Here is a 26779-nt window from a genome sequence, read left to right on the forward strand (position 1 = left end):
CTGGGGATAAATACAAACACATTTAAATGTAAGTCTAATATTAATCTTGAACTTCTGTATAATATTAATCTTTGGATAATATGAAAGTTCTGTACTAGATTTCTGCAAAGCTGCTTTGAGACAATGTTCATTGTTAAAAGCGCTATACAAATCATTTTAAAATGAATTGAATTTTTACCCTCTCTCCTGCTGGAGAATCATGTATTTCATTTACTGTTCAGTGTTTCAATGTCTTTATAATAACATTAATGTTAGGTTCAGCGAAATTCAACAATCAGTCTCCAAGTTGAAATAGCAGAAAACACCAGGATAACATAGTCAGTATATGTGATGACATAGAAATGTAATGAAATAAACCTGCCTTTACTGCACTCTCAAACAGCGCCCTGTTTTCTTATCATGGGAGCAAGATGTATGGAAACATCTGATTTATCTGATTTATGATATATAAATATTTCGTCGCATTGTCCATAAAGATAAGGTTATTTAGAGTCTACATACAGTAGGCAGCAACATTTTGTACTAATATAGAAACAATAGACAGAAATGCCTGATTACCTGCAACAGTAAGAATAAACAGACCTGTATATAATTTAAAGGTTGGTCTGCCTTAACCTATTGAACAACTCTCTGAAGGTACACGTACAAATATTATGACACATGCTAATGGCTTTCATAAATCTGTCTGCCTTATTTGCTGGGTATCATCACAGAGCAAATCTATCACTAGCTCATCATCAGCTCTACAGCCATGACTGCAATATTTGTAAATCTTTACTCTCTCATCCCTGAAGCCTCACACTGTGATGGACAGATGGACATACTGTAAGTCCCTGTTGTAATTTTATAACAAAAGGTTTGTAATGTTTATGACTAATTCACCAACGGGATAAAGAGGGTATCGATGTCAACAGAGCGATGATACTAAAAACACTCTTATGTTTAATATGTAACTTCTCTTACTAAAAAGTAGAAAGCATATTTCCAACTACTGTGATGAAAATGTAACTCTGTACGGTGTAGGGGTGTATTTGCTTATGAGAAATAAATGTGTGAATAAGTATAATAATCAGGATATAGATTTAGATACATGATGATTCAACCAGAAACGACAGTGGCAAGGAAAAGCATCTTGACATGACATGAGGAAGAACTGGATTTGAAAGGGAACCTATCGTCTTGTGGATGACGCCATTGTAATTATGAGTCATTACTCTTACACAACCATATGCCATAAAGTCAAACAGAACTGAGGGTGAAGTTGCCCACTGACGAATGGGTGAGACATACAGTATTTCACAACATGTCAACTTTTGTGTAATTGATATAACTTGTTCATGTTACAGTAGGGATGAAAACCCAATGTCTGTATACTGTATATGGATTTAAACCAAGTTTTTGGTTTTGGTATAACGATATTCCTGCACTAAAAAAAAAATCCTACACATTATGTTAATATTTCTGAAGGACTTGTTTCAAATCTGTCAAATGTATTTCCCAAAATATAAACAAACAAAATATTCTAACTGAAATCACTGACCAGGCAGTTACTAAGGATGTATAAATGCACACTGTAAATGGATCATTAATTTTCATGTAAGTGAATATGATCTGTTTTGCACCCACACACTTCATATATGACTGCTTGCCTGCATGAAAGTAAAATCTTTTTTGCTACATCTTGCAGGGTTCCCAGTCCCAAGGCATACCTCTAGTCTCAATTATATGGCATGTTCATATTTGTAATTCTTAAAAACACAGTATCTCTTTAATTCAAATAATGTATTGTAGTGCCGTCAGCCCACAACTCCACCAAAGTCCAAATCCTATTCTCAGTGTTTCTCTTAAAAATCTTGTGCCATCATTTTTTTTTTATGATGATTCACAAAGTTTTTGTATTTTGCCTGTCATGATTAGTGCTTGTCTCCTGTCTTGCTGAACCCTTTCCTTTGTCTCATCCACTGGTTTTAATAAAACCAGAAATTAGTTTTGTTTCCATCAGGCTGCCTTTTGACCCACTGCTAATATTTACTTACTCGGCTTACTCATTCACAATTCATTTTGGTACACTATTGCTGTAGGAGAATTCATCTGAACATCTGAAACGGTTTGTCAGTGGCCGAGATGGACAGTCGTGGACCCTTGGATTTTATTGCCAGAAGTGATCTGATGACAAACAGACTTAAAACTTGTGGTTTAAAAATTTGTGTCACAAACCACAATGAAGCTTCAAGAATAGGGATGATCTCATGTGATACGATGTGACAATAATGATGCGGCTTTGGGATGTTTTGTTTAGATGCCAAGCCAAGAAATTCCATCTTGGCCTTCTATCACTGTTCACATTACTTCTGGAGAGATGGTCAAACCCAACTATTAAACTCTGCTCGATTAATCTATAATAGAAAATGTCATTAGCATAACAACACTATCATTTCACTATTGTCTCACCCACCTGTATGACAGTCTTACATTTATTTTGCGCAGAAATGTATTCTTAACAAGCAAAGCCATGACACTGTCCAAGTACCAGATATTGTCCAAAACACCTAGAAGAACCTCAAACTTTATTTAATTTAATATGATGTAATCCTTGTGCAATAAAACAAATACATTTGATGTAAGACATATAGATAGAGTGTCAGAGTTACTGGATTATTGCTTTGATGAAATATTGCATTGCATTTTTGTGTTTGTTTTTTTTTTTTGTTATTACAGTTGAAATGTGTAGCTATGCAATATGATCATTATGTCAAAACAGTGAGAAAGTGCTTTGAAGGAGAAGAGAGTTTACTATAATTCAGTTTGGCTAGAAGAGAAGTTTTTGGAATACTCGGTTAAAGTATGTGATGAATTTAAACAAGCTTTAATCTTACAAAACTAACATCGTTTTGCAGTAACCTCAACTCTAACCCTGTTCACATTACCCATGCCCTAACTTATAACCCCCAACCAAGATTTAGGTTTATACATCTTTGTAAGCTGTAGAGTTTAAACCTCTCTGCTTCCATGTGACACAATTTCAATCCTTAATGTGATGATATGACCTTTGATGACATCACTAACAGTGCTCTGAGAGTATCATTCAAATTCAAATCTCATTAGTCACATACACAACATAGTATGACATGCGGTGAAATGCCTTTTACAACAGTAAATAATGTATTTAGTAGCCTCTGATCAAGATATAATCAGAATCTGGGCTGGTTGTTGATTCACTAATTGGCAAATCATTGATTCAGTTATGGGCAAATAATTTTTCTTAACCTGTTCACACATCAGTTTGTAAAAAAAATGAATTATTTTTTACATACCCATTCTCTGGGCTATTTTGATGATCAATTTGTCAGTTATCAGTTTTATGATAATGATAATTGTTAATTATGATTGTCTCTTCGATTCTTTACAATCGTTGCCTTATACATCAGTTCATTGATCCAAATCATCCAATTGTTCCAGCCATACTACACTTAAGCACTTCTCCACCATACTGACCTACCCTGAAAAACATGCTGTGCAATAACAGTCTGCTTTAAAATATTTTTCCTCACACAACACTAGAGATGGGGGACTCGAGTCATATGACTTGACTCAAGTCAGACTTAAGTCGCATATTTGAGACTTGAGACTTGCTTGACAAATACTAAAAAAGACTCGACTTGACTTTGACTTGACATTCATGACTTGAGTCTTACTTGTGACTTGCACACGTGTGACTTACTCCCACCTCTGCACAACACCCCCAGTCATACCTAAACCTAGAAACAACTAAAAATGGTGCATCAAGTGCATAAACATTTATAAAGCAATCATATTAATAGATCCAGATAATCTGGCATAAATCAAAACAAAAAATATTCATTCATTCATTCATCTTCTACCGCTTATCCAAACTACTTCGGGTCACGGGGAGCCTGTGCCTGGGCCTATCTCAGGCGTCATTGGGCATCAAGGCAGGATACACCCTGGACGGAGTGCCAACCCATCGCAGGGCACACACACACACACACACACACACACACACACACACACACTCATTCACTCAATCACACACTAGGGACAATTTTCCAGAGATGCCAATCAACCTACCATACATGTCTTTGGACCGGGGGAGGAAACCGGAGTACCCGGAGGAAACCCCCGAGGCACGGGGAGAACATGCAAACTCCACACACACAAGGTGGAGGCGGGAATCGAACCCCCGACCCTGGAGGTGTGAGGCCAACGTGCTAACCACTAAGCCACCGTGCCCCCCTGCAAAAAAAAAAAAAAATAAAATAAATAAATAAATAATAAAAAGAAAAATCTATCTGTTATATCTGAAAATAGATATAACAAAAAAAATCTATCTGTTCTATGTAAAAATAGATAAAACTGTATTAGATATAACAGTGTGGTGTAGTAGGTTGGTTACTCTAAATAGAGTAACAGACTGTAAGTGGCACAAGATTTCTATTAAACAGTCCAATGATTAACTTAACAAAGGCAAAGCCAAAGTTTGATTTGCATTGATATTGTTTTATTTAACTCATAATTTACTGAATTATTAACTGAAAATTTGGCACGATAATTAAGCATAATTTCAGCTTCGTCCAATACATTTTCCACTATGACTCACTGATTATTTAAACGTTGGCTATATTTATTTGCTGGTTAACATAAATATGTCTCTGCAGTGTATGAAAAACCACATACACTTTTGTTATATTATGTCTGCTTCTCCTCTCCCACTAGAGGGTGGTAAAAAAGCAAGCTTAACGAAGAATCCCGACTCTGTAGTTCTTTGCAATTGAGATTCATCTGTCTAAAAGGAGAAAATGTTCCCGTCCTGTCCCATCATTTGAGAATGAAAAGATCTTTATCTTTCATTTGTAAATATGCACTGATATTAGAGCAGAAGAGACGGACGTGGCAGAGAGCAGTTTGTGGATTGTTGGGTGCCAAGCTTGGTTCTTTGACTCCTGCTTTGATCTAATCTGGGCTGTGAGCTCTCAGGCCAAGCTGTACTGCAAAAGAGCCAAGAGCAGTAAAGATTGAGAGAGAGAGAGAGAGAGAGAGAGAGAGAGAGGGTCACACATTTGAAAATTGCTACTGACAGAAACTGGGGATAGGCAGGGAAAATGACACAGTTTTAAGCTCTGAGGCTGTGTGGGAGATAGAGATAGATAGATAGATAGATAGATAGATAGATAGATAGATAGATAGATAGATAGATAGATAGATAGAGAGAGAGAGCGAGAGAGAGAGAGAGAGCGAGAGAGAGAGAGAGAGAGAGAGCAAGGAATTGGATACATGCAGATTTGTAGACTGGATTACATGTCTAGGGAGCATAAATTTTACATGCCTGTGTGTGAGTGCAATTTAAAATTCAGAAGATTATAAGGGTCATCAATACTGTATGACAATTAGTTTTGGTTGGTACTAGCCTCACTTATTTGGTTAAAGGTCAAACTACAACTTTTTGGCCAGGTGACAATTATGCAAATTCAATTTTTTTTAAAATGACATTATTACTTTCTGGTAACGTAAAACCATCTAATAAGTGCGTATAATGGTGTCTTACAAGATGAATCAGTTTTCTTTAAAAGATAATATTTAACCGTTTTCTGACATTGGAATTGATATTATGATACAATGAAATATTTGTTGCTGTATGTCTCATATTTCTGTTTACCTCACATTAAATATGGCAATTAAGAAACCTACTTCATGGATGAGTCTTTCAGGCAATCTGTTTAATTCTCTGCTTCTCATTATTATAGTAATCCCTCACGCACTTGACCTTCAGAATTCCACCTCCACTCCTGTCTTTGCCACATAGCTCCAGCCGGAGGGGGGGATTAACCCTCTATTTTTGCTATTGAATATTTCAAGGGGTTTATGTCTTTTCATGATTAACAGTGTTTGTAACTAACCTATATAAAGAGCCATTTATTCATTTAAAGCATTACCCTGGTGAGGGTCGTGGCCTATAACAAGGAAGGAATAAACCCTGGACAGAAAACACAAGTCACACACCTGTTCATACCCAGCAGCAATTTAGAGTAAAACTGGCCATATTTCTGTACTATGTCGAAGCTTTCTGCTATGCTATTATATACCATAATGCTATTATCAAATTAGCAATCTACTGCTGCAGTAATTATAAAGATGTAATAAAAAATATACTGAACAGCCTTTCAACACATTTGACTTTATAGGATACCATTGTAAAAGAATAATGATTTATAATCCATTACCTAAAAGGGGATGAATTCCCTTTGAGTCTTTTTCCTTTAAAGGTTTCTTCCTCAAGGAGTTTTCTCTTACTAATGTCACCTTTACTGACCTAAATCCTCCCGTCTCTACTGCTTATACTATACATTGTCACAGGGCAGCTAGAGTCTGTCCCAGGGGACTTAGGGCACCAGGCAGGTGACATCAAACCATCACAGGCTACAATTGCACACACCACACACTACAGATTTATTTACAGATTATTTAGAGATGTCTACAGTCTACAATCAGTCTACAACTCAGGTCTTTGGACTGTGGAAGAGACTAGAGTACCCAGAGGAAACCCCTGAAGCATGAGAAAACATATAAACTACACGCATACTGTAGTACAGAGGAAAACCCCAAAACCTAGAGGTACAAAGCAAGCAAGATAACTACTGCACTAGTAATCTGCTTATAAACATTATGTTAGAATTAATTGCAAAGCATCAAGCAACTAAAAATGACTTGTTGCTAGTGTAACATAAACATTTAGTAATGTTTAAAGCAATGTTAGGCAATCATATATAAATATTGGTAACATTTCTTGAAAGGCAGTGCTTGTACACAAAATCGGACATAAAACTTCATAAACATTTATCAAGTCTTATTCCAACAGATATTATTCCATCATCTGACATAAAAAAACCGACATAAAAACTACTTTAATCAAGCAAGTGACAGATTTACTGTATGTTGGTATACAGTCGTACTAAAAGTTGATTTCTAGCCGACATTACAACTATAATAACTGTACCTCTGTGAATGTTTGCTATTTCAGTGTAAGATAATTGTGATGATATCTCAAACGTCAAAAGCAACTTCGGTCTAATTTAGGGATAGAGATAATATTCATAACTGTCATCACAATGTCATGGCATTGGCGTAAGTATTCGTAAGAAAATTTATGAGCTGAATTATAACTCACTTGGCAAGCCATATCATATCATAACAATTAGCACTCTGACATATCACTTCTGCACAGGGCTACAGTCAGTTATCATGACAGTCAGACAGAAACTAGCCAAGAATGTGTCCAAATTGATCAAATCAGTCTTTAGGACAGATGACACATTTTGAAATAACCCTTTATGAACATTTATGTAGGTTTAAGTCAGTTAACTGAAATTACCTATAGAGGTAACTATGTAGCATTATAAACATTACCCTTAAGTGAATCACCTTTAAATCCAATGAAAATGTTAATTGTAGAGTTACTTTAATTAACAACCACATACATTCACTCCTTCATTCATTCATTCATTCATTCATTCATCTTAGTAACCACTTTTTCTTGCTGAGGGTAGAATCAGATTAGGAGATTTATATAGGAGCACTAGATTAGTGAGTAGTGGAAACAGTTTGGACGGGACTCTTCTAGTCCAAAACTGGGAATTAGGCACACATGCATTCACACAATCTACCTTCATGTTCTTGAAAGTTGTGAGACATGAAAGGAAATGCAAATCTCTTTATAAACAAACTCAGTGAAAGTTGTAACATAGCAATGCATCAACATGCCACCCAAAATCCAACCACCACACAGTAATGGATAAAGAGAATACTTCTGATGGTGCCAATTTTTTTGCAAATACAGCATCACACATCCATCACTATAGAAAGATCATGTCATCTAATGTTAAAGCTGGTATAATTATATGAGTATTAAGCGCTGTCACACTTGATAAGGTGATACCATTAGGCCATGTGCCATGACATGGAGGAGATTATAGGAGATTATGCAGTGTCTGGCCCATAACACATGGTAAATTTGGCCAGCATGATAAGATTAGTCTCACTTCCACTCAAACTGAAGCTAAAGCAGCACAATCTCTATAACCACTAGCCTTGGGATTCTGATAGACGTATACATAATGGACATTCATCATTTATCCGAGTTAGGTTTTTATACGTTCAGACACACAAGCTCAGTTTAAAACGGTTTAACAGCACTGGGGTTATAGAAGAGTTGTGGCCTAATTATGGTAAATAGGTCTAAATAAGATTAATTTTAAATTATTGTTGAAAACTTTTTTTGCACACGTCTTGCATAAGTATTCACCAACTTGGTCATTAAATTGCCTGGACTTATTACAAAGTCACTCAATTTGCGTGGTTTCTCCTAGGAAAAGTAGCTGATTGACTTCAAGTGTAGTATGGAGAGTTTACATAGAATGTTGTGAAAAACAAAAGGGACCAGTAAGCGAGCAATTGGTACAAGTGGAAACGACTTGTTAATGAGAAAAGTCAGGGGAGATTCACAAGATTAGTTGGAAGGCTACTGTAACTCAAATAACTCTTTACAACTACTGTACACTGAGCAGAAAAGTAACCCAGAATGCATAGCACATTGAACCTTTAGGCTGTTGCACTACAACAGCAGAAAACCACAATGGGTTTCACTCCTGAAGCTATAGACTTTTCCAGTCCTCCACTGTCCAGTTTCTTGCATGGATAAGCAAGAGTACAGGTGTACCGAATAATGCAGACAGTGAATGTACAGTATAATCCAATTTATGGCTGTAACACTACAAAATGTAGTTGTGAATTCTTATGCAATACATTACATATAGAAGCCTTAAAACAGAGGAGCACAACAGCTGCAGAATTCTGATAACACAAATTTCTTGGCACAACAACACAGTCCATGATCTTTTTATTTGGAAGATTAAGTCAGAATCTATAAAATTGAGACAAAAAAAAGGAGAAAAGGCCTAGAACCCCATGTTCTCTGTTTAGTAAAAAATGAGATTTTGTTTCATGGTGTCCACCATCTGTCGGGCTGCGCTGGTACAGAGTGACGGCTGTGAGTGTAGCTGCTGTCCACCGACAGGGCACAGGGCGAATGCCCCAGTCTGCACGTGCCTGTCTAAAAATACCTCCTCTCCAAGCCACTAATGGCCTCTCGTATACTTATTGCATAAAGAACAAAGACAGAAACATTGTTGATTAGAAAAAAATGAGACCAAATAACAGAAGGCTGAGGTTACAAGCGTTATTAAAAAAACAAAAACATTATAACACTTTATATATTTTTATAATATCTATTTTTAAAACACTTTTGTTAATTTTATGATGAATTGTATGTAATGTGAATATTTGGTGATTATACAGTATATAGTAAACACTGTAGGAAACTACTAACCTTAGAAAAAAGGAAACTATTATATCAACCTGTGTGTTGAAAGCTTAGAATCAAACAAAAACACAAACACAAACATTTCTGCATGAATATACAATTAGATTGGAAGATGATATATTTTAAAAAAGGACATTTAAAATCTAGCAACACAGTGACACATTTAAAATGTTAGAGTTTATGATAAAATACCATTACCAGTGATTCTGTTTGGTTAGGGATCCAATATTATTTTCACCTTCTGTCTGTGTTCTTATGCAATTGTCAGTGCAATGAAATTTGTATACTAAATATTTAACTAATTAAAAATTAGTATGATAAATTGGCTGTTTTTCTTTCAAGGTCTCTTGTAAATGATGCTAATTATCCAATTAGCTAGAAATCTATTAGCTAGTTTTTTTTCACTTGGTAAGAAATCTTATTATACCCACTGAACTGTCTTATGTTGTTTCTTGCTTGTTCCCTGCAGGCAGTAGGCGAGTGAGATGGGCGTTCGTCTAGGCCTCCTGAGCGATGCTCTGTGGCCGCCGTTGCTGTTGATGCTGTTAGTCTGTGCCTGGCACTGCTGCTGGGGCCGGCCGTTCACGATGCCTGATCCGACTGTGAACGTAGCGGTGGTGTTTAGTGGCTCTGCCTACCAGGTGGAGATTAAAGGGCGCCTGAGCCGGGAGAACTTCCTGGACCTGCCTCTGGAGGTGAACCCCATCACAGTGCTGGTGAACGACAGCAATCCTCGGGCACTGTTGACACGCATCTGTGACACACTGGCTGCTAATCGCGTGCATGGGGTGGTCTTCGAGGACAACATCGGCTCTGAGGCTGTTGCACAGATCCTGGACTTCATCTCCACGCAGACGTCTGTGCCCATTGTAGGCATCAGTGGCGGGTCTGCTGTCGTCTTGCCATACAAGGTCAGAGTTTGGTGCTGAGGTCACTGTCCATGTGTCAGCTGGGTATATTTGTCATATTTTGGTTTTAATCATCATAAAAGCTACGGTCCTAGAAACACTGAGGGGGAACATGTAGAAATGCCAGTAGTGTTTATACGTTTTGCGAATTCTGACAATTCCTCAATTTCAGCTATATTTTTAAGTTCACAGCTAGACATGTAGGTGGAAACTTAAAGCAAATGCATGCTTTAATGTGCACAATATAAAAGGAACATCAAACCAAAAAAAGTAAAATATACATTTTATAAGCAAAGATATGGATAAGACAATGCAAGAAAACCAAACAAGACATCAACAGAAGCATGACAGTCAAGCTCACAGAAACAAGATCTTAATTTGGGATGCTGATAAGAAGAACCCCAGAACAGGTGTGAGTGCTCAGTGAGACATGTGACAAGGTCATGTGACTTGCAGGGGGTGATGATTAATGTAGTCAAGTGTTGCTTTCAACATAATCATGACACAGATGTTATACGAACTTCACTTTCATCTTTAAAAAAAAAGTAAATCCAAGATAGTTGAAGCATTTTAGAACAAATTAGACCTATTCTTTTCTAAAAAATGTACTGGTATAATGTGCTCAGTTACATCCCTAGTACAAGCAGAACATAAACATAATATAGTGAGACGTATGTGGCTCCCAGTGAGGCAAGCAAAATGTCCATTTCGAGAAAACCCTCCATCCAGCACATTGCTGGGGTAATTATAATGATAATTAACAGGGTCATGACTGTCATTATCATTAACATCCTCAGTTAGTCAGCTCATCTTTGGTGACTTTTGGCACTGTGATATGGAATCACATGGATACAGAAAAATGCCCTCTGCTGTTTCTCCCTATGTGTACTTATGCGAATAATTTGTACAAATTAGGTGCATCGTATGCAAACAGCAAGACTATAATCCTATCCTTTCCATCAGTCACGCAGATACGAGGAGAAATTTAAAACTGAATTATGAAAATAAATGAATAGCCTCATAACATCTGTAGGTAATGGGAATGCCAAAAAAGAAAATGAATACTTGGCCATTGAGGAGCTCCTAATGAGAACTTCAGGGCTCTTCATACTTCATAGCTTTACATACATTCAGTTTCCCTCCCACATAAGCACTAATATGATTCACGTGATTGTGTTCCAGCTAGTAATCCATTTTAAATGTCTGAAGTGCTATTAAAAAGGAGACATTTGTAAAACAGACCAGTGTGGAATTGTCTTCATCCCCACAGGATGGAAAATCATGAGTTTCTCATCAAGTCTCATCTTCAGGGCCAGATTTTAATTACAATAAAATAAGCACACTCACAGATTACATTCCTCTGACTGGTAATGTATGACTACTTGGAATATGAGCAGTCAGAGTGAAACACAGCATTTCTATCAGCTCCACACAGCAGAAAATTAAAATGCTTTTATGGCTTCCATACAGATAATTGTGAATGAGGATGCGAACCATTGCTATGATGAGAATGTGCAAAGACAAATGCAGCATGTTTTTCATGTTCATCTGTTAAACTAAGGTCCAGATATTATTTCTGTGTATCAGATCATATTCAGGTCAAAACAATCCACGTATAGTGTAATATTAGCAAAATGTCAATTGCCATTAGCAGAGGGGGTTAAATTCTACTTAATTACGAATAACTATACACGTAAACATTCATAAATTTATCTAATTAGCCAATCATGTAGCAGCAGGGAACGTATAGATTCATGCAAATACAGATTAAGAGCTTTATTTAACTCTCATATAAAACATCAGAATGGTGAAATGTGAATGTGTCATTTTTGACCATGGCATGGTTTTTGATGCCAGACAGGTTGGTTTGTGTGTATCAGAAACTTTTTAGGATATCTAGTATAACAGTTGTCACTAGAATTTACTGCAGAAAAACATCCAGTGAGCGATTGTTCAGTGCGTGTTATTGCAGCGTGGATGAGTGAAGCCAGAAGAAAATAGCCAGATTGATTAAAGCCAACAGTAAGGATATAGTAACACAAATAATCACTCTTTACAACCACGGTGAGCAGAAACACATCTCAAAAAACACATCAAACCTTGAGGTGAATGGGCTACAGTAGCAGAAGACAATATCCAGTTCTGCTCCTGTTAGCCAAAAACAGGAGCGTGAGGCTTAATTAGGCACAGGATCACTGAAACTGAACGATAAAAGACACAACAGACACGATGATAGCCACAGATTGCTGTTACAGGTTACAGGCTTGTATCTGCATGATTTTATGCACTGCACTACCACAACACAACTGGCTAAATAAATAAGGTGTGTGCAAAAAAAGTGTTTATACACCTTTAGGAGAAGGGAAATATATTTAATAAGATTAAGACAGAATAAGGCAAGATATGATGAGATAATATAAGAACCTTTTATTAATCCTTCAGGGAGAATACAAACTTGTATTGTGTAGGTAAAAGCTATGTAAAAGTTTTAGAGTGAGAGATGACTTCCTCATTCAACTGATCTGTTGGACAGTAAATATTCAGACATGGGAGTCAGAGGAAATTGGACATTATGGCCTCCACAACTTCATTAGATCCTAACAGCTGTTTGGGTAATAACGCTTTCCCCTCTCTCTCCTCCATATGTTACTCAGGTTTACTTCCCTGTCCAATAGATAAATGGATTTTGGAGCTTTGTAAGGGAATTTGGGCATCTGTCTGGTCTCTCTGAGGCCATGAAGTGTCATTTGCAGTGTAATATTCCTCCCTGAGGTCATTTGCCCTATAATTATCCAATTTTGTTCTGCCAATAGTTGATAAGTCATAACAAATTTTAAATAAATAATTCATCACTTATGTAAAGGCACATTGTCGCTAATTGTGTTGTGCCACTGTATCCAGCCCCTTAGTTGAAGCCCTATCAGGGTTTGAATCCCGTTGAGTCACATGCCTGCTGTTTGTCTTGTCAATAGTCAGAACAGTAGGTTGTTGTATGATACATTAGAGCAGATTTGGGGACTTAATGACTTTGTTTTAGCTAAAAGTAGGTTTGGTGATATAGAAGCTGATTGTAGAACTAAACTAAAGTGGATGACTAAGATTTCTTTAGGTAAATATCATATTTCAATTTTTAATATTTCAGCTTTAATACCAAATCAAAGATGTGGTCTTTTATACAGCAATAAGAATCAATACCACCTCTTGCAAATATATCAACAACTCCTTCTGCGGATGTGCATGAAATAGACAAAAAAAAAAAAATCTAATAATAAACCAAACAGTACTAAACACATATAGACAGTAAACCAAATCCAACAATGATGTCAGTTAATACCAGAAATGAGTCTTGTGTCCTGAAGACTCTCTTGTTTTACTGAGTGCTATGAAGTGCTGACAACTGAGACCATTTCCAGATATATTACATAAACTTTTCCTAACAGAAAACATTACCATCTCTTAGATCATACTTAAATAAATGGCAAATAAAACGTGTGTTTACTTGAATGAGGTTTGTAAATTATTAATGTTAATTAACGCAGTAAGGAACATTATCGAGTTGGAGCATTACAAAACTTTAATCAGTTAACTGTTTAAATTCAGCTTTCAAAGTTTATTCATTATTCTAATTTCTGTAAATAGACTATTGATTCTTGCAGTCTTGTTGTAAACATTTTACTGACTGTGTTTTGATTCACGATTAGAGCTGACACTTTACTTGGCTGTCTAGGTTTGGTGTGATATTGATTTTCATAATGAAGTTGATTTAGCTGCCTGCAAATTCTTAGTGTAAGTGCTGCACAGTCAGAAAAAAAATTTCTCATGTGATGGGATGTCAGAGATGATGCTGACTTACCTGCCACCTCAACATTTCATGAACATATTTTTTTAAACAGTTGACAGATAAAATGACTATCACCATAATTGCATAATTATTCAAACAATGACTGACCAGGCAGACTTTTGAAATATGACTTCACTCATGCTGTGTTGACGGTACACAGTTTACAGTATATTGAGCTGGCAAAGATGGACAGATCTTGTAAAGTGTTCGAGCGACCAAGGTCGGTGTTCAAAGATACAGCTTATGTGGCACAGCCCTCATTAATGTGCGCCATGGCAAAGCCTCATGGCACTATGACAGCTGTCTCGAGTTCAGGCATGATTAAATACCCTTTCTCACAGAGTGCCACCCTGCTGCCCAGCCTGCCAAAGGAAGAGGAGAAAACACAATAAAATCCATTTTGATTTGTGACATCCTAACAGTAACCTTGACTTATAAATAAATTTCCCTTAGTGCTATAATTGGTATAATTTAGTTAACAAATGATGCGTAATAAGTACATCACGACCCAATAAATGAATTTAATTCACTTCAATTGTCCTCATACTATTTTCTGTTTTTCTACAACGTGTCTCTGAATATTTATGACACAGCTACACCAACCAAACACTGAATCAATATAGAATGACTCAGTATGAGCAAAGCCTATGTGCGATATCTGCTTTTTTAAATTGAAGCAATACCGCATGAGCAATATTGTGATTATACTGAATTATCAGCACAACTGTGTTTTACCCCCCTGTGGAGGACTTATAATTTATTCATTTCTGCATTTCTGTGCTTGTCAGTCCCTGCCATGGCTTCTGTGTACGCCTGTCCCAGTGATGTAAATGTTATTGAAAAAGCTTTAACGTAGATAATTTTGGGATGTTATCATCTCTCAAACTAGTATTGTCTCAAGACTGTAGACATCCATCTAGGAAAGATATGAACGTTTGTACACAATCAATATCATTTCTCTTTCCACACAAATTTGAAAGCATTAAGCTAGAGTAAACACTAGATTACTGGTTAAATACTCAGATATGACCGATTAAAAGAAACTCACATTCTTCCAGTTCCTGCAAAACCGTAACTAACTATCTAATCACACACTATATATTACATTTACAGTAAAATCCTAGCATTAGAGTATTGTACTATAAATATGTTAGTTTACTGGTAACTGTTCCCAGAAACCTACTGTATTTTCTTCAGAAACTTAGAGGTTTCAATTTTCATCCACCAGGTAGTAGTATATAGTATCACAGTTACAAAGCATGGTGGGTGAAGACTAACACATGCTTCCTCTGAGACATGTATAGCCTGATAGCTCATTCTCCTGAGCGTGCTACGCTGCTCTGTAATGCAGCATGAGCACCAACATTATTCATCTACCTGTCCTCTTCCACTTCCTCTTCTCTGAGCTCAGAGAGGCCCAGGATTGGATATTGTCGATTAACAAAGAAGAAGGACACACAGTTTTGTATCCCCTTGGCTCCTAGTTGCGGATGGCTGTAACATAGTCAGGAGTTGAACACAAAAAGGGCTAAAACGTCTACACTCTCAGTGTTATTTATTGATGCATATGTATACACTTGTCTTCTAATTTGAACCAACAGGACATAAAACAATGTTTGTTTGATTTACAGAAAGGAAAAATAATGAATAATTTCAATTATTATATATATTATATATATAATATATATTATATATATAGTTTTCTGCTTAGCTGCTAACTTAAAATATAAATTAATTTGAACATTAAGAGACAAAGTAAGTGGCTTTCTAAATTAGCTACATGTTTTTGAACTGTTTTTGAATTATTTTGCAACAACTTACTGACAAAGAATTCTGAAGCATAAGAACGGTCCTTAAGGTTAAGACTTAATGTTAAGACCTAATTTTCTTAACTGTTTCTGTCTGAAATGAAATGTTAGATGTAGAAAATTTTCAGAATTGTAGTGTAATTCAGTGCTCCAGTACTGAAGGCATCCAGTACTGAAACATTGTGTTAAAGGAAATTAAGATTATTTAGAAATGTGTTTGTTAAAAATATTTAATTTGACTTACTCTTACATTCCTGTGTTTCATGTGCAACAGGAAAATAATGTAGAAAAATGATACAGTATTTAATTTAAAGGCAGTGATGAAATTCAAAATAAATGATCTAATTACATTGTGTCAGATTTATAAATGACGTAAATTAATTTTAAAATAAATACCACTTAATGATCTAGAATTAACCATTAAAGCTGTCTGAGGTGTTGATCCAGTCAATAGCAGATAAGCAACATCTGTGATGCTGCATTTATCTGGTCTTATTTGTTATTTTCAGTATTTTGGTACTGTCTGATGCAGTTTGTTTTAAAAAAAAATATATCACAGGTAATCAGTGATTAGACAGCAGGCAATTGGCCATGCTAGCCTGCCAACGTTGCTACGTCTTAGACGTCTTTTTTTTTTTGCTTTCCCGGTAAACAGAAGCAGAGAAAATTAGCCTTGAACCTATTTTATCCTGGGGATATTTTGCTCAATTACTATGCATATTAGGGCAATATTCCATCATTACCAGGTTTAATCTTATGCATAGCTGAAGCGAAAGTAAGAAAAGTCATCTGTTGTCTTTTAAGACAAGCTTCAGACGGTTTTCTTAAAAACTGATATTAGTAGTTAGAGATCACAATCCAGATTCATGAGGAAACATTAGAATGTTAAGACATTAGAAGTGTGTTCTGTCTATCACATCTAATCAGAGCAAGTGTCCATAGAGCTGCTCTGAAATGAGAAATCAAAGCACATTCTCTATTGCCAGGCAATCATGGATTGATGCATTACTCATGCCACTGGCTGCCCTGACAGGGAATAAATCAATGATAGTAATAATTTTTGTTGAAGCAGGCACTGGGGATGTCAGCATAGAAGATAGGGCTTTGTAAATGTAGAGCTTTATAAATGAAGGACATTGCCCAATAATACAAACAGCCCACATTGTATACAATATATGCATTTAATACTGTAATAAAATAAATAAATGTGATACATCATTGCTTCTCCCTACTCACCTAAACATTTGTCTAAAGAGATTCTATGACTTAGTTTTTTTTGTTTGTTTTTTTAAAGGTTGGAATTGCTTTTTGCTTTGTTTGCTCAATGCTTTCACTTTCACATTCTTGAGCATATCCATATGGAGAGATCTTAAGTGGATAATTAAGCGTCACTATTTCTCCTCAGTATTCATTGTGACCAAACTGCAGCAGACTGTAACATTTCCAATGCTTTAAAGAGCGCAATTTCTCTTTGCATATTCTATTATCTCTGATCGTTGACCTATTCTAGATGAATTTTCACTTCACTGGATTTTTGCTCAGACTTTAAGTTCAAGTCTTCAGGAAACCATTTTTTATGGAACACCTGTGTGTGAAAGAAACACAGCGCTGACATCCACACCTTTATCCTCAGCTTTAAGTATTTGTATCCCGATCCCAATTTTGAATCTCAATGTAAATGAAATGTTTTCTTTATATGTACATTCATTCAGCTCCTTTAACCACATTATCCTGGTTAGCATTGCTGTGAATCTTAAGCATTTCACTGGGTGTGAGATGAGGATACAACCTGGATGGTTGTCGTCATGGCAAAACGCACACACATTCACAGCTAGGAGCAATTTACAGTCGCCAATCCACCTACTGGCATTTTGTGAGATGGGAGAAAACTGTGGAACCCAGGATAAAACTGGGGTTTATGAAATAGTAGTGCAGAAATTCTATCATCTAAACCACTATGCCAACCTATTAAAAAATATTAAAATGTAATAAAACTAATTACAAAACAGTTGAAAGTTCTGTAACACAGTCTAATACGGTCAATATTTTAAGAAATCACTGTTAAAGATAAAAATAATCAGCACTAATGCAGTCATGTAAATATTACACAAGTCTGAAAATCCTGCAATAACTCCAGGATACTGAAGGTTTAACATACAGTGTTAATAGACTATAGAAAATGAGTCACATAACTGAAATGGTCCTGTACATGACTACAGATACAATGCAATTACTTTTTTAACTCATTCTTCTAATATGCCCTTAAAGTGTGTCATATTAAGGCCAAAGATCAATCAGTGAGAAAAGCTTTGTGATTTTTAGAGCATTGAAAGGGGTCATTGCATACCGGGTGGAATAAACCAGAACATCTCTCATTTCCAGTTACATGAGCAGGCTTAGCCTACTTTCACAATGCTCCAAACATTTTCTTTGAAGGACACTAGACCATGAGAGTAAAACAGCATTATGTGTAAAGTTTTGAAGCATTGTGAAAATGGTGCCATGTTAGATGTTCAGCTGTAATCTAAGGTGAAGGAAATCATCTCATGTCACGTGGTACTGAGGTGAAAACAAGACTGGGTTAAATATCTACATTCAGCTTTCTGCAAGAAGCATTTGAAATAACTTTTCATTTATATCATTGTATTATTTGATATTTCTCATGTTATTGAAAGATAAAAGTATTATTCCATATACTTCTTTTCGTTTCTATTCATTCTATTTAGTTTATATTATTATTATTATTATTATTATTATTATTATTATTATTATTATTATTATTATATGTTTCTAAAATTTCATTTATGTATATTCAATTAATTTATTTGTATAGCATTTTTAACAACTAACATCGTCTCTAAGCACCTTTATAGAAGTATAGAATTAGAATAAAAAAATTCGAGTTTAAAATGAAGTTACTATATATTACTATAGTTACTATACTCTAAACTTTATCCCTATTGAGCAAGTCTGAGGTGACTGTGGCAAGGAAAAACTCCCTGAGATGATAGGAGGAAGAAACCTTGAGAGGAACCAGGCTCAAAAGGGAACCCATTCTCATTTGGTTGACACTGAACAGTAAATAATGTAAATGTAAAAAATGTCCTTTTTACAACGGTTTATAATTGAGTGGAATTGTGAAACCAAGTGCTTCTGTGAAACTAATAGGTTGGGGTAATTCCTGAGCTCATTGCAAACTTAGTTACAAACATTAATTCCTTCCTGGCAATGTTCACTGATAAAGACCTGAGCACAAAGCTGACAAACACAATGGCAGTTTAAAGACGATGAGTCTCCATATGCAGTCTATAGAGGAGTAGGGTGGATTTTCTGAACTGCTGGCCCAGTTGTGGCAGCTTGGTGGACCTGGGATTTGAACTCAAAATCTTATAATTGTTAATCCAAAACCTTTACCACTAGGCTACCACATTCCCTCATCAGTATTCCTGAGAACATGTAAGGTAGTCATATATACATATATATTTATATATACACAATCATTGGTGGTCTTTACTCACGATACTCAAATCTCTTTTTCAGGATGACGGCTCCAACTTCTTGCAGCTGGGTGCTTCCATTGAGCAGCAGATCAATGGCATGTTCAAGGTGATGGAGGAGTACAATTGGGACAGTTTTGCTGTGGTGACTAGCCAGTACCCTGGTTATGAGGCCTTTGTGGACTACATCCACTCCTTCACAGACACCTCGTACTTTCTGTGGGAGCTACAGAACGTACTGACATTTGACATGTCATCTGATAGCATGAATGACCTGCGTGCTCGGCGTCTGCTACAGCAGATCGATGCTCAGGTGCTCCTCGTCTACTGCTCATTTGAAGAGGCTCAGTATCTCTTTAGCATGGCCAGAGAAGTGGGCCTGGTTGGACCTGGTTATATTTGGATCATCCCCAGTCTTGCAGTGGGCAACCCCAATCTGCCACCACCTGACAGCTTCCCTGTTGGCCTAATCAGCATCATCACAGACCGGTGGAAGATGAGTCTAAGGAACAGAGTGAGGGACGGCGTGGCCATCATAGTGAAATCGGTGGAGAGCTTCCACAAGCACAGGGGCTTTGTTCCTGATGGACATGCTGACTGTCAGTCCAGTCCAGTGCAGCCAGAAAACAATGACACACTCTTCAGGTGAGCCAAGAGAGGGAGGGACTAAGAGATGGGGTGATTAGGAGAAAAGGATAAATAGAGGATGTTGCTGTAGTGGCTTACACATAAGCATACCAAAAATGCAAATGAAAATCAGAAAACTCTACAACAAACCTGAAAATGCTAGGGCAAATCAAAAACACCAAGGCAAAAACAAAAACACAACAAGGGCAAATGTGAAAAGAAGCAGCAATTTCAGAAATGCATCAATCTTTATTCAAAACAGAGTTTGTAGCTTCTTCTAAAGATCACACACTTCTTGTTGATTGGTATGAACCTTAACCTTTGTATCTTTGCTTAGGAGTTGAGTCAACCAACCTGACAAATTTGCAAGTATGAGCCTATGTTTTTATGCTTCCATTGCAGTAGAAAGTGTGAAGAAAATGCTTGAATTTTTAAGCCCTTAAAGCCAAAAGTCATAAAGCAAATTTTATACCATTTCATAGTTGCATACATCATCCAAGCATACAGGGAATAGGCAGAAATGAATGGACAGTTCTGCATTAACACTCAAGTTATTACTATTAACCACTATTAAGGAATTGTATTTAAATACTCAAGAAGTATGATTGGAATGCAGTCCTCTTAATGAAGGAGTAATAAGAGGTTATAGTAGAAACTAAAGTGGTAATGAAGCTCTACTCACTCATTTCCGTTTGTTATTTATTATTCCCTGCACAACTACAGTACAATATCTGTGAGCTATGGAGCAGTACTGTAAAGTGTTTACCATGAAAGCCGCAGTGATGTATATATCAGGCACAGGGATCAGAAGAAATAGTGAATGATGGGATATACCATAAAATGCCAGTGCAGCATCTGGCATCATCTGTAGTAGCCAACACAAAGCAAATCCTATTTGGTCTAAAAAAATTCTTAACCAGCCAGACAGAAGCTGAGCTTTAGGGCAGAGACCAAGTGAATGCAGAGTTTTGGATGAGTCAAGGTCATTGTTTGTATGGAAACTGAACACATTCAGCAGTGTCATGAGTCATGAGCCTACAACCTACACAGATTTATTCCACAGTATCTGTGAGCTCTAGTTTCCACTTACAGCACTTCAATACTGTAATTAATATGTAATCAATACTCATTACTGTCACAACAGAAAAATCTATGTAATAACTTTAAAATGATTGTAAATACCATTCAAAAATGAAAATCATAATAATTAAGCTCCAATGCAACTGTTTAAACTTGTTTCCAAGCTCTGTTTTCACTTGAGAGGTTTCCTTAACGAAACTGCTTTATTAGACAAACCAGTATTGAGATCTGAAGACTGATATTTTTATTTAAACTGTGCTTTAATGGAATTGGAGCATGAACATATAGTACCAATCACATTATATGCACCCTCATCACCAGGCCATGGGCTGAATCAATTTTAATTAAGCCTGGTGATAGTCAGCTTAGGATTAAGTCAATTCAGTTGTTAATGAATTTACAGAGGATTGAGATTACACTGGCTTTTCACACAGATGACAAATAAGCATACATGCTGTAGCCAGCAGGCTGAGGTCAGTTGGTGTGTGTGTGTGTGTGTGTGTGTGTGTGTGTGTGTGTGTGTGTGTGTGTGTGTGTGTGTGTGTGTGTGTGCGTGTGTGTGTGTGTTTGTGCGTGTGTGTGTGTGTTTGTGTGTGTGTGTGTGTGTAAAACTTGTCCAATATCCCTCAAATCTTGTCCTAATTATAATGGTGTTTTTTACAGTACATATTTAAATGAATCAAGATAAAAAAAAAAATTTAAAGGTTTAAAAATCCTAAACAAAAACAAGAAACATAAAATAAAAGAGCAAACGTGGTGTTTTGTATTTGTGCTTTGACATGTTAATTCTGTGCTCTGCTGACCAACATGATTTTTGTTTGGCTATAATATTTGATCGTTTTTCCTTTCTTTGGCTGTTTCAAAGTTAACTTCTCTCCTATAGGAAGAACGTTTTATAAAATACTGGTATGAAAACAAGACTCAGAACGTCTCGGTTTTGTGTGTTATAAAATAAGCTTTAGTCACACCAGTGACTTTTAATAAAACTGTTACATTACAAAAAACCCATTCCCATTACATTTTTGGGAGGCTAATTGTGTAATCCAGCACTGATGTTCTATTTTAGGTTATTAATGTTTCTATCTATCTATCTAGTGCTATTTGATGGGATTAATCAGCTCGACTATATCATTGGATTCTGTAGGAGTAAAACATTTATTCATATATGGTCATTCTTAGAACAGAGTGGGTCTTGCATGTCTCATGACAAAAGATAACCAGGCATGAGGGAAAGATGGGAGGACACTTTTTTAAAATCTTGCTTGGATTGTGGCCTAACCACAACCAATGCAACTAAAGTAAGCAATACAGGATTAAATAAGATGTTCTAACATTCTCGTGGTAGAGGTGTTTGTAAGTTGCACCATGCTTGGGATGGTAATTGGTTCGAGCTGGTTTGAGCTTCCTAACGTGACCTAATGCACATTTATTTATTGTTCTATACATGGAAATACAAGGGAGGATTTATAATGCTAATTATTTTTAGGATCCCTCACAAAAAATGAAAAACCCTTAAAGGAATGATATTCCTGGAATATATTGTTGTACTAGACTTTGTATTGAAAAACTGACACCAAGACACTTTTTTTGTTCGTTTTAACCTGCTTTTACCTTTAATTCCAAAGGTTGCTCAAATGCACTTTCTGTGTGCCCTCATACCTCAAGGCTGTTGATTTCATGATTCTGATTGGTCAGGTTGTGTTGATAAATGTTGTATATAATGGTTCTGACAATAGTGATGGCTGCAAAGCAACCCATAGCTTTGTATTACTGGATTATAGCATTATTCATTGGGTATAACTTCAATCAAGCTTTCTGCCTTTACAGACCAAAAGCTTACTGGTTTCTTTTCACAGGCACATGCTGAATGTGTCATGGGATCACACAGACTTTTCATTCAACAGTGATGGATACCTTGTTAACCCTTCCATGATTATCATTACACTGGACCGGGACAGGCAATGGGACAAGGTAAGATTTTTAATTAATTGTATAATCCCACACAAAATTATGAACTATAAGAGTAAACTGTATGAGTATCAAATGATGGTTTATAGGATAAGCTGACCAAACAATGGTCACAATTTCATTAATCCAGAATGCACTGGAGCGAGCGAGCCAAACAACTTCAAGTTTTATTTTATTAATTTGACAACTCATGATGAAACAGCCTACACACTTTACAATTTCAGCATAAACCACATAATCACACAAGTTGACCTGCAGACATTTTAGACAGATTGGTACATTTCTTGATGTGAACCCTATATAGATGTCGTAGTGGTCAGCAGATGTAGCTATGTGATTTATAATATGATGCCTGAATCAGTCAGCACTCAATCAGACCTGTTTCTGATTGGGTTGTTTGTTTGAGTGAGAAGTCTGGACAACTATGACAGCATCTATAAACTTTAAGGGTCTATAAACTTTCTATATCTTGCCCAATTATTTACCTATATTTATACCAGTTATTTTTACATATTGTCTGTGCTTGTTATGAAAATTCACTTGGCACAAGTTATAAATTGAAATTTGGTCATACAGTATAAGCCATTATCGCTGCATATACTTTACAGCACAACGGAATACTTATTTTATAGGTCTGTCATGTCATAGAATCCACAAGGTGTTGGAAAAGTCTTTTGAGATTCTGCTGCATGTTGACATGACTATATAAAACACAATTCCTGCAGATTTTTCATGTGCACTTTTAGTCTGCAAATATTCCATTCTACAACATCCCAAAGATGTAAACTAAATAACACTGTATGAAAGAATTCTCAACTATTCTGTGGCACACACGTGGTGACTGATTCATATTAACATTCCAGAATGAAGTATCTGACTAACCCTAACCCTAACCCAAACCCTATGTCATGAGCGCAGGGATAAAAGACCCAAATGCAGGATAGCGTAAAAAAAACAAGATTTATTAACATAAAAACCACGAAACATGGACACAGACTGGAGACAGGACAAAAACAGAAGACCACAGGAGAAAACAGTACAAGACAACAGGATTCCGCGCTGCTCAATGCAAAGCGGCTTAACTAAATACTAATAATAATTATCAGACACATGAGGGACAGGTGTGCAGAGGCCGGGAGGAAGAGACAAGGACGGGGCAGACTCGTGAACACAGAACGTAAACAAAAAGCACATGGCCAAAGTCCGGGCTGAGTCCTGACACCCTAACCCTAACCCTAACTCAAGAAAACTTTCTCCCCCACCAGTACATCAACTCCATCAGTCTTGACTGTTCACACAAGACAGGTTGGGTTTATAGATTCATGCTGGTGGCACCACGTTTTCCAGTCTAAACTGTCCAGGTTTTGTTGAATCTGTTCCCACTGCAGCTTTTTGTTCTTAGCTGACAGAAATTGAACCTGACATGGTCTTCTGCTCTTGAAGCCCATCTGCCTTGAGGTTCAATATGTTATGCATTCTGAGGTGCTTTTCAGCTCCATGGGATTGTACAAAATGGTTATCTGAGTTACTGTAGCCTTTTTGTCCTTTTTTAGGAATTGACCTTCGCAGAACTGCCTCTATGTGACAAAATTCCAGAAGATCAGCAGTTATGTAAATACTTGAACTAGCCTGTAAAATCAGCAAAATTAAATTGTATTCAGCATTCTAATGATTGATTTGAACATTACCTTTTATATTTTATACCCATTACATTTTATAAATTCCACTGCTGCCACATGATATGAAGCATGATATGGCTGATAAGATAATTGCATGAATAAGTCAGTACTCTTAATAAAAGTGTGCAATGAGTATACAGTATAACAGTACATTAATTATACAGTATAATGGTATTTGTTTAGAAACTTGTTAAAGTTCCTGATTATGACTTTGTGTTTTGTCATAAAATGGACATGCAAATGGACAGAAAATGCAATATTCCGTTTTAAATGCTTTTAACTGAGATATTTTAAAATGTTTGTTGAGATGGTAATACATGAATCCAGGTCTGACAAACGTTTTGCATGCTGATAAAATGTTAAGCATAAAAGGATTCTGACATTACACATCATTTCTCTTACAGAAGCGTTACAAAAGCTAACACTATTGAGCCAAGTTCAATGTAGGAAGAAGAAATATATTCAGAATGTAGTATTTTGGGTCTAAGCCACATTTTTTCCTTTGCTGTCACTTGTCCAGGCTCCTATAAGAAGTGAAACACAAAATGTAAAATTTAGTCAGAAACTTCCAGAACACCTTCTATGCTTTCAAATGATTTGCTCTCAGGATGAAACTAGCCTTAAGCCAGTAGAGTAATAAATACTTAGACCAATAATCACACATTTTTTTAATTTTACACTGAAAAGAAGCTAACATTCATTCTTGCCAGCATACTGAAACTTCCTAAAGTCATTTTGAAGCATAAAAAGCAATAACATCTAAAAAATGGACTTGTTAAAGCAGGAGATCTACTCCATTTTTTGACTTTCTCAGTTTTCATTTCCATTGTGTCCCTTGAGGCAGAGTCTATTCTCTTGACTCATTCTCTCTCATTCACTTGAGAGATGCTGAGTCCTTGATATTGCTCGCTCAGATCCATCTCTAAGCTGTGCTTCAGACTGATAATTCACTCTACACTCATGTTGTGCTGCAGAGGTCATTTATTAGGCAGGTAAATCACCAGAAAGCTCTTTTCAAAAGCTCTTTGTCTGACAGCTGACGATGACTCGCTCTTCTTATTGGAGTTCACGTCGTCTTCCAGAAAGGATTTCTTTTCAAAAAGACGGAAAAGTGACCTCAGGGATGTGGGATGATATTAAACAGAGAGTGAGAGATGGACAGATAAGGATAAGGCACCAGGAGTTGAACCTAGGTTATGCTTCAATGCGAACAGAAAACTGTTGGAAAAGTGCTTTCTCTCTGCTTTGTCTTTTAAAATGACTGTGAGATGAACAGAATGTTTTGTGAACTAGAGAACACTACACAATAAAAACTTATTTGTTCTCTGATATACTGTATATGCTTTTAAATCTATTTTACTTTTCTCTAAAATAATAAACACAGAAGACTGGTGTACATGAGCCTTGCAAATCCCCTGAGTTTATGTGTTCCTCCCAAATACAGACTATAGATAACCAGTGTGTCAGTCAGAAACTGTGATACTTTTGTCCTGGGGATCCTGAGCAGCTTTATTCTGCAAGCAGCCTGGTTGCTAACAAGCCACAGAGTGCAGATCTGTTTCATCAGAGTGCATTTGGATAAGATTAATACCCCTGAGTGCTACACAAGCAGAAATCTTAACACTAAAGTTATCTAAGGACAGCTATTTGTTAGCAAGAACGTGGCAAACAAACATACTTCCTGTGTCCACAGGCACATAACTACACTGTTATAAAACCTGCTGTTTTCTTCCATTAATTCATAAATCATATTATTAACAGACAACAAAATGGAAGCATTAGATTCATTCAAATAGCTGTGCTCAATTTCTCAAAAAATTGTGATTAGTTTGTGCCTAATTACTTTTATCCTCTGGGCTTTTCTTGCATGTTTTTCCTGGCTAGTGGTTTACATATTAATGAAGACATTAAGCCAAATCAATGTATGATATTATGTTCTTAACCAAGCACAGCAAATATAATGAATACAATTATAAG

The 26779-nt window shown here is 36.4% G+C and overlaps 1 protein-coding gene across 1 annotated transcript in view; it reads left to right on the top strand.

Annotated features, from left to right (window-relative positions):
• The window catches only part of grin2ca (glutamate receptor, ionotropic, N-methyl D-aspartate 2Ca), a 51803-nt gene that overhangs the window by 9780 nt on the left and 15244 nt on the right, over positions 1–26779 (top strand). Inside the window, exons 2-4 of the mRNA XM_060892386.1 lie at positions 9864–10305; positions 19492–20093; positions 23012–23126. Coding sequence (XP_060748369.1) covers positions 9880–10305; positions 19492–20093; positions 23012–23126 — 1143 coding nt within the window. The 5' untranslated portion in view covers positions 9864–9879. The remainder of the gene's footprint in view (positions 1–9863; positions 10306–19491; positions 20094–23011; positions 23127–26779) is intronic.

This window comes from Tachysurus vachellii, chromosome 18 (genome assembly GCF_030014155.1).
Source record: "Tachysurus vachellii isolate PV-2020 chromosome 18, HZAU_Pvac_v1, whole genome shotgun sequence".
NCBI lineage: Eukaryota > Metazoa > Chordata > Actinopteri > Siluriformes > Bagridae > Tachysurus > Tachysurus vachellii.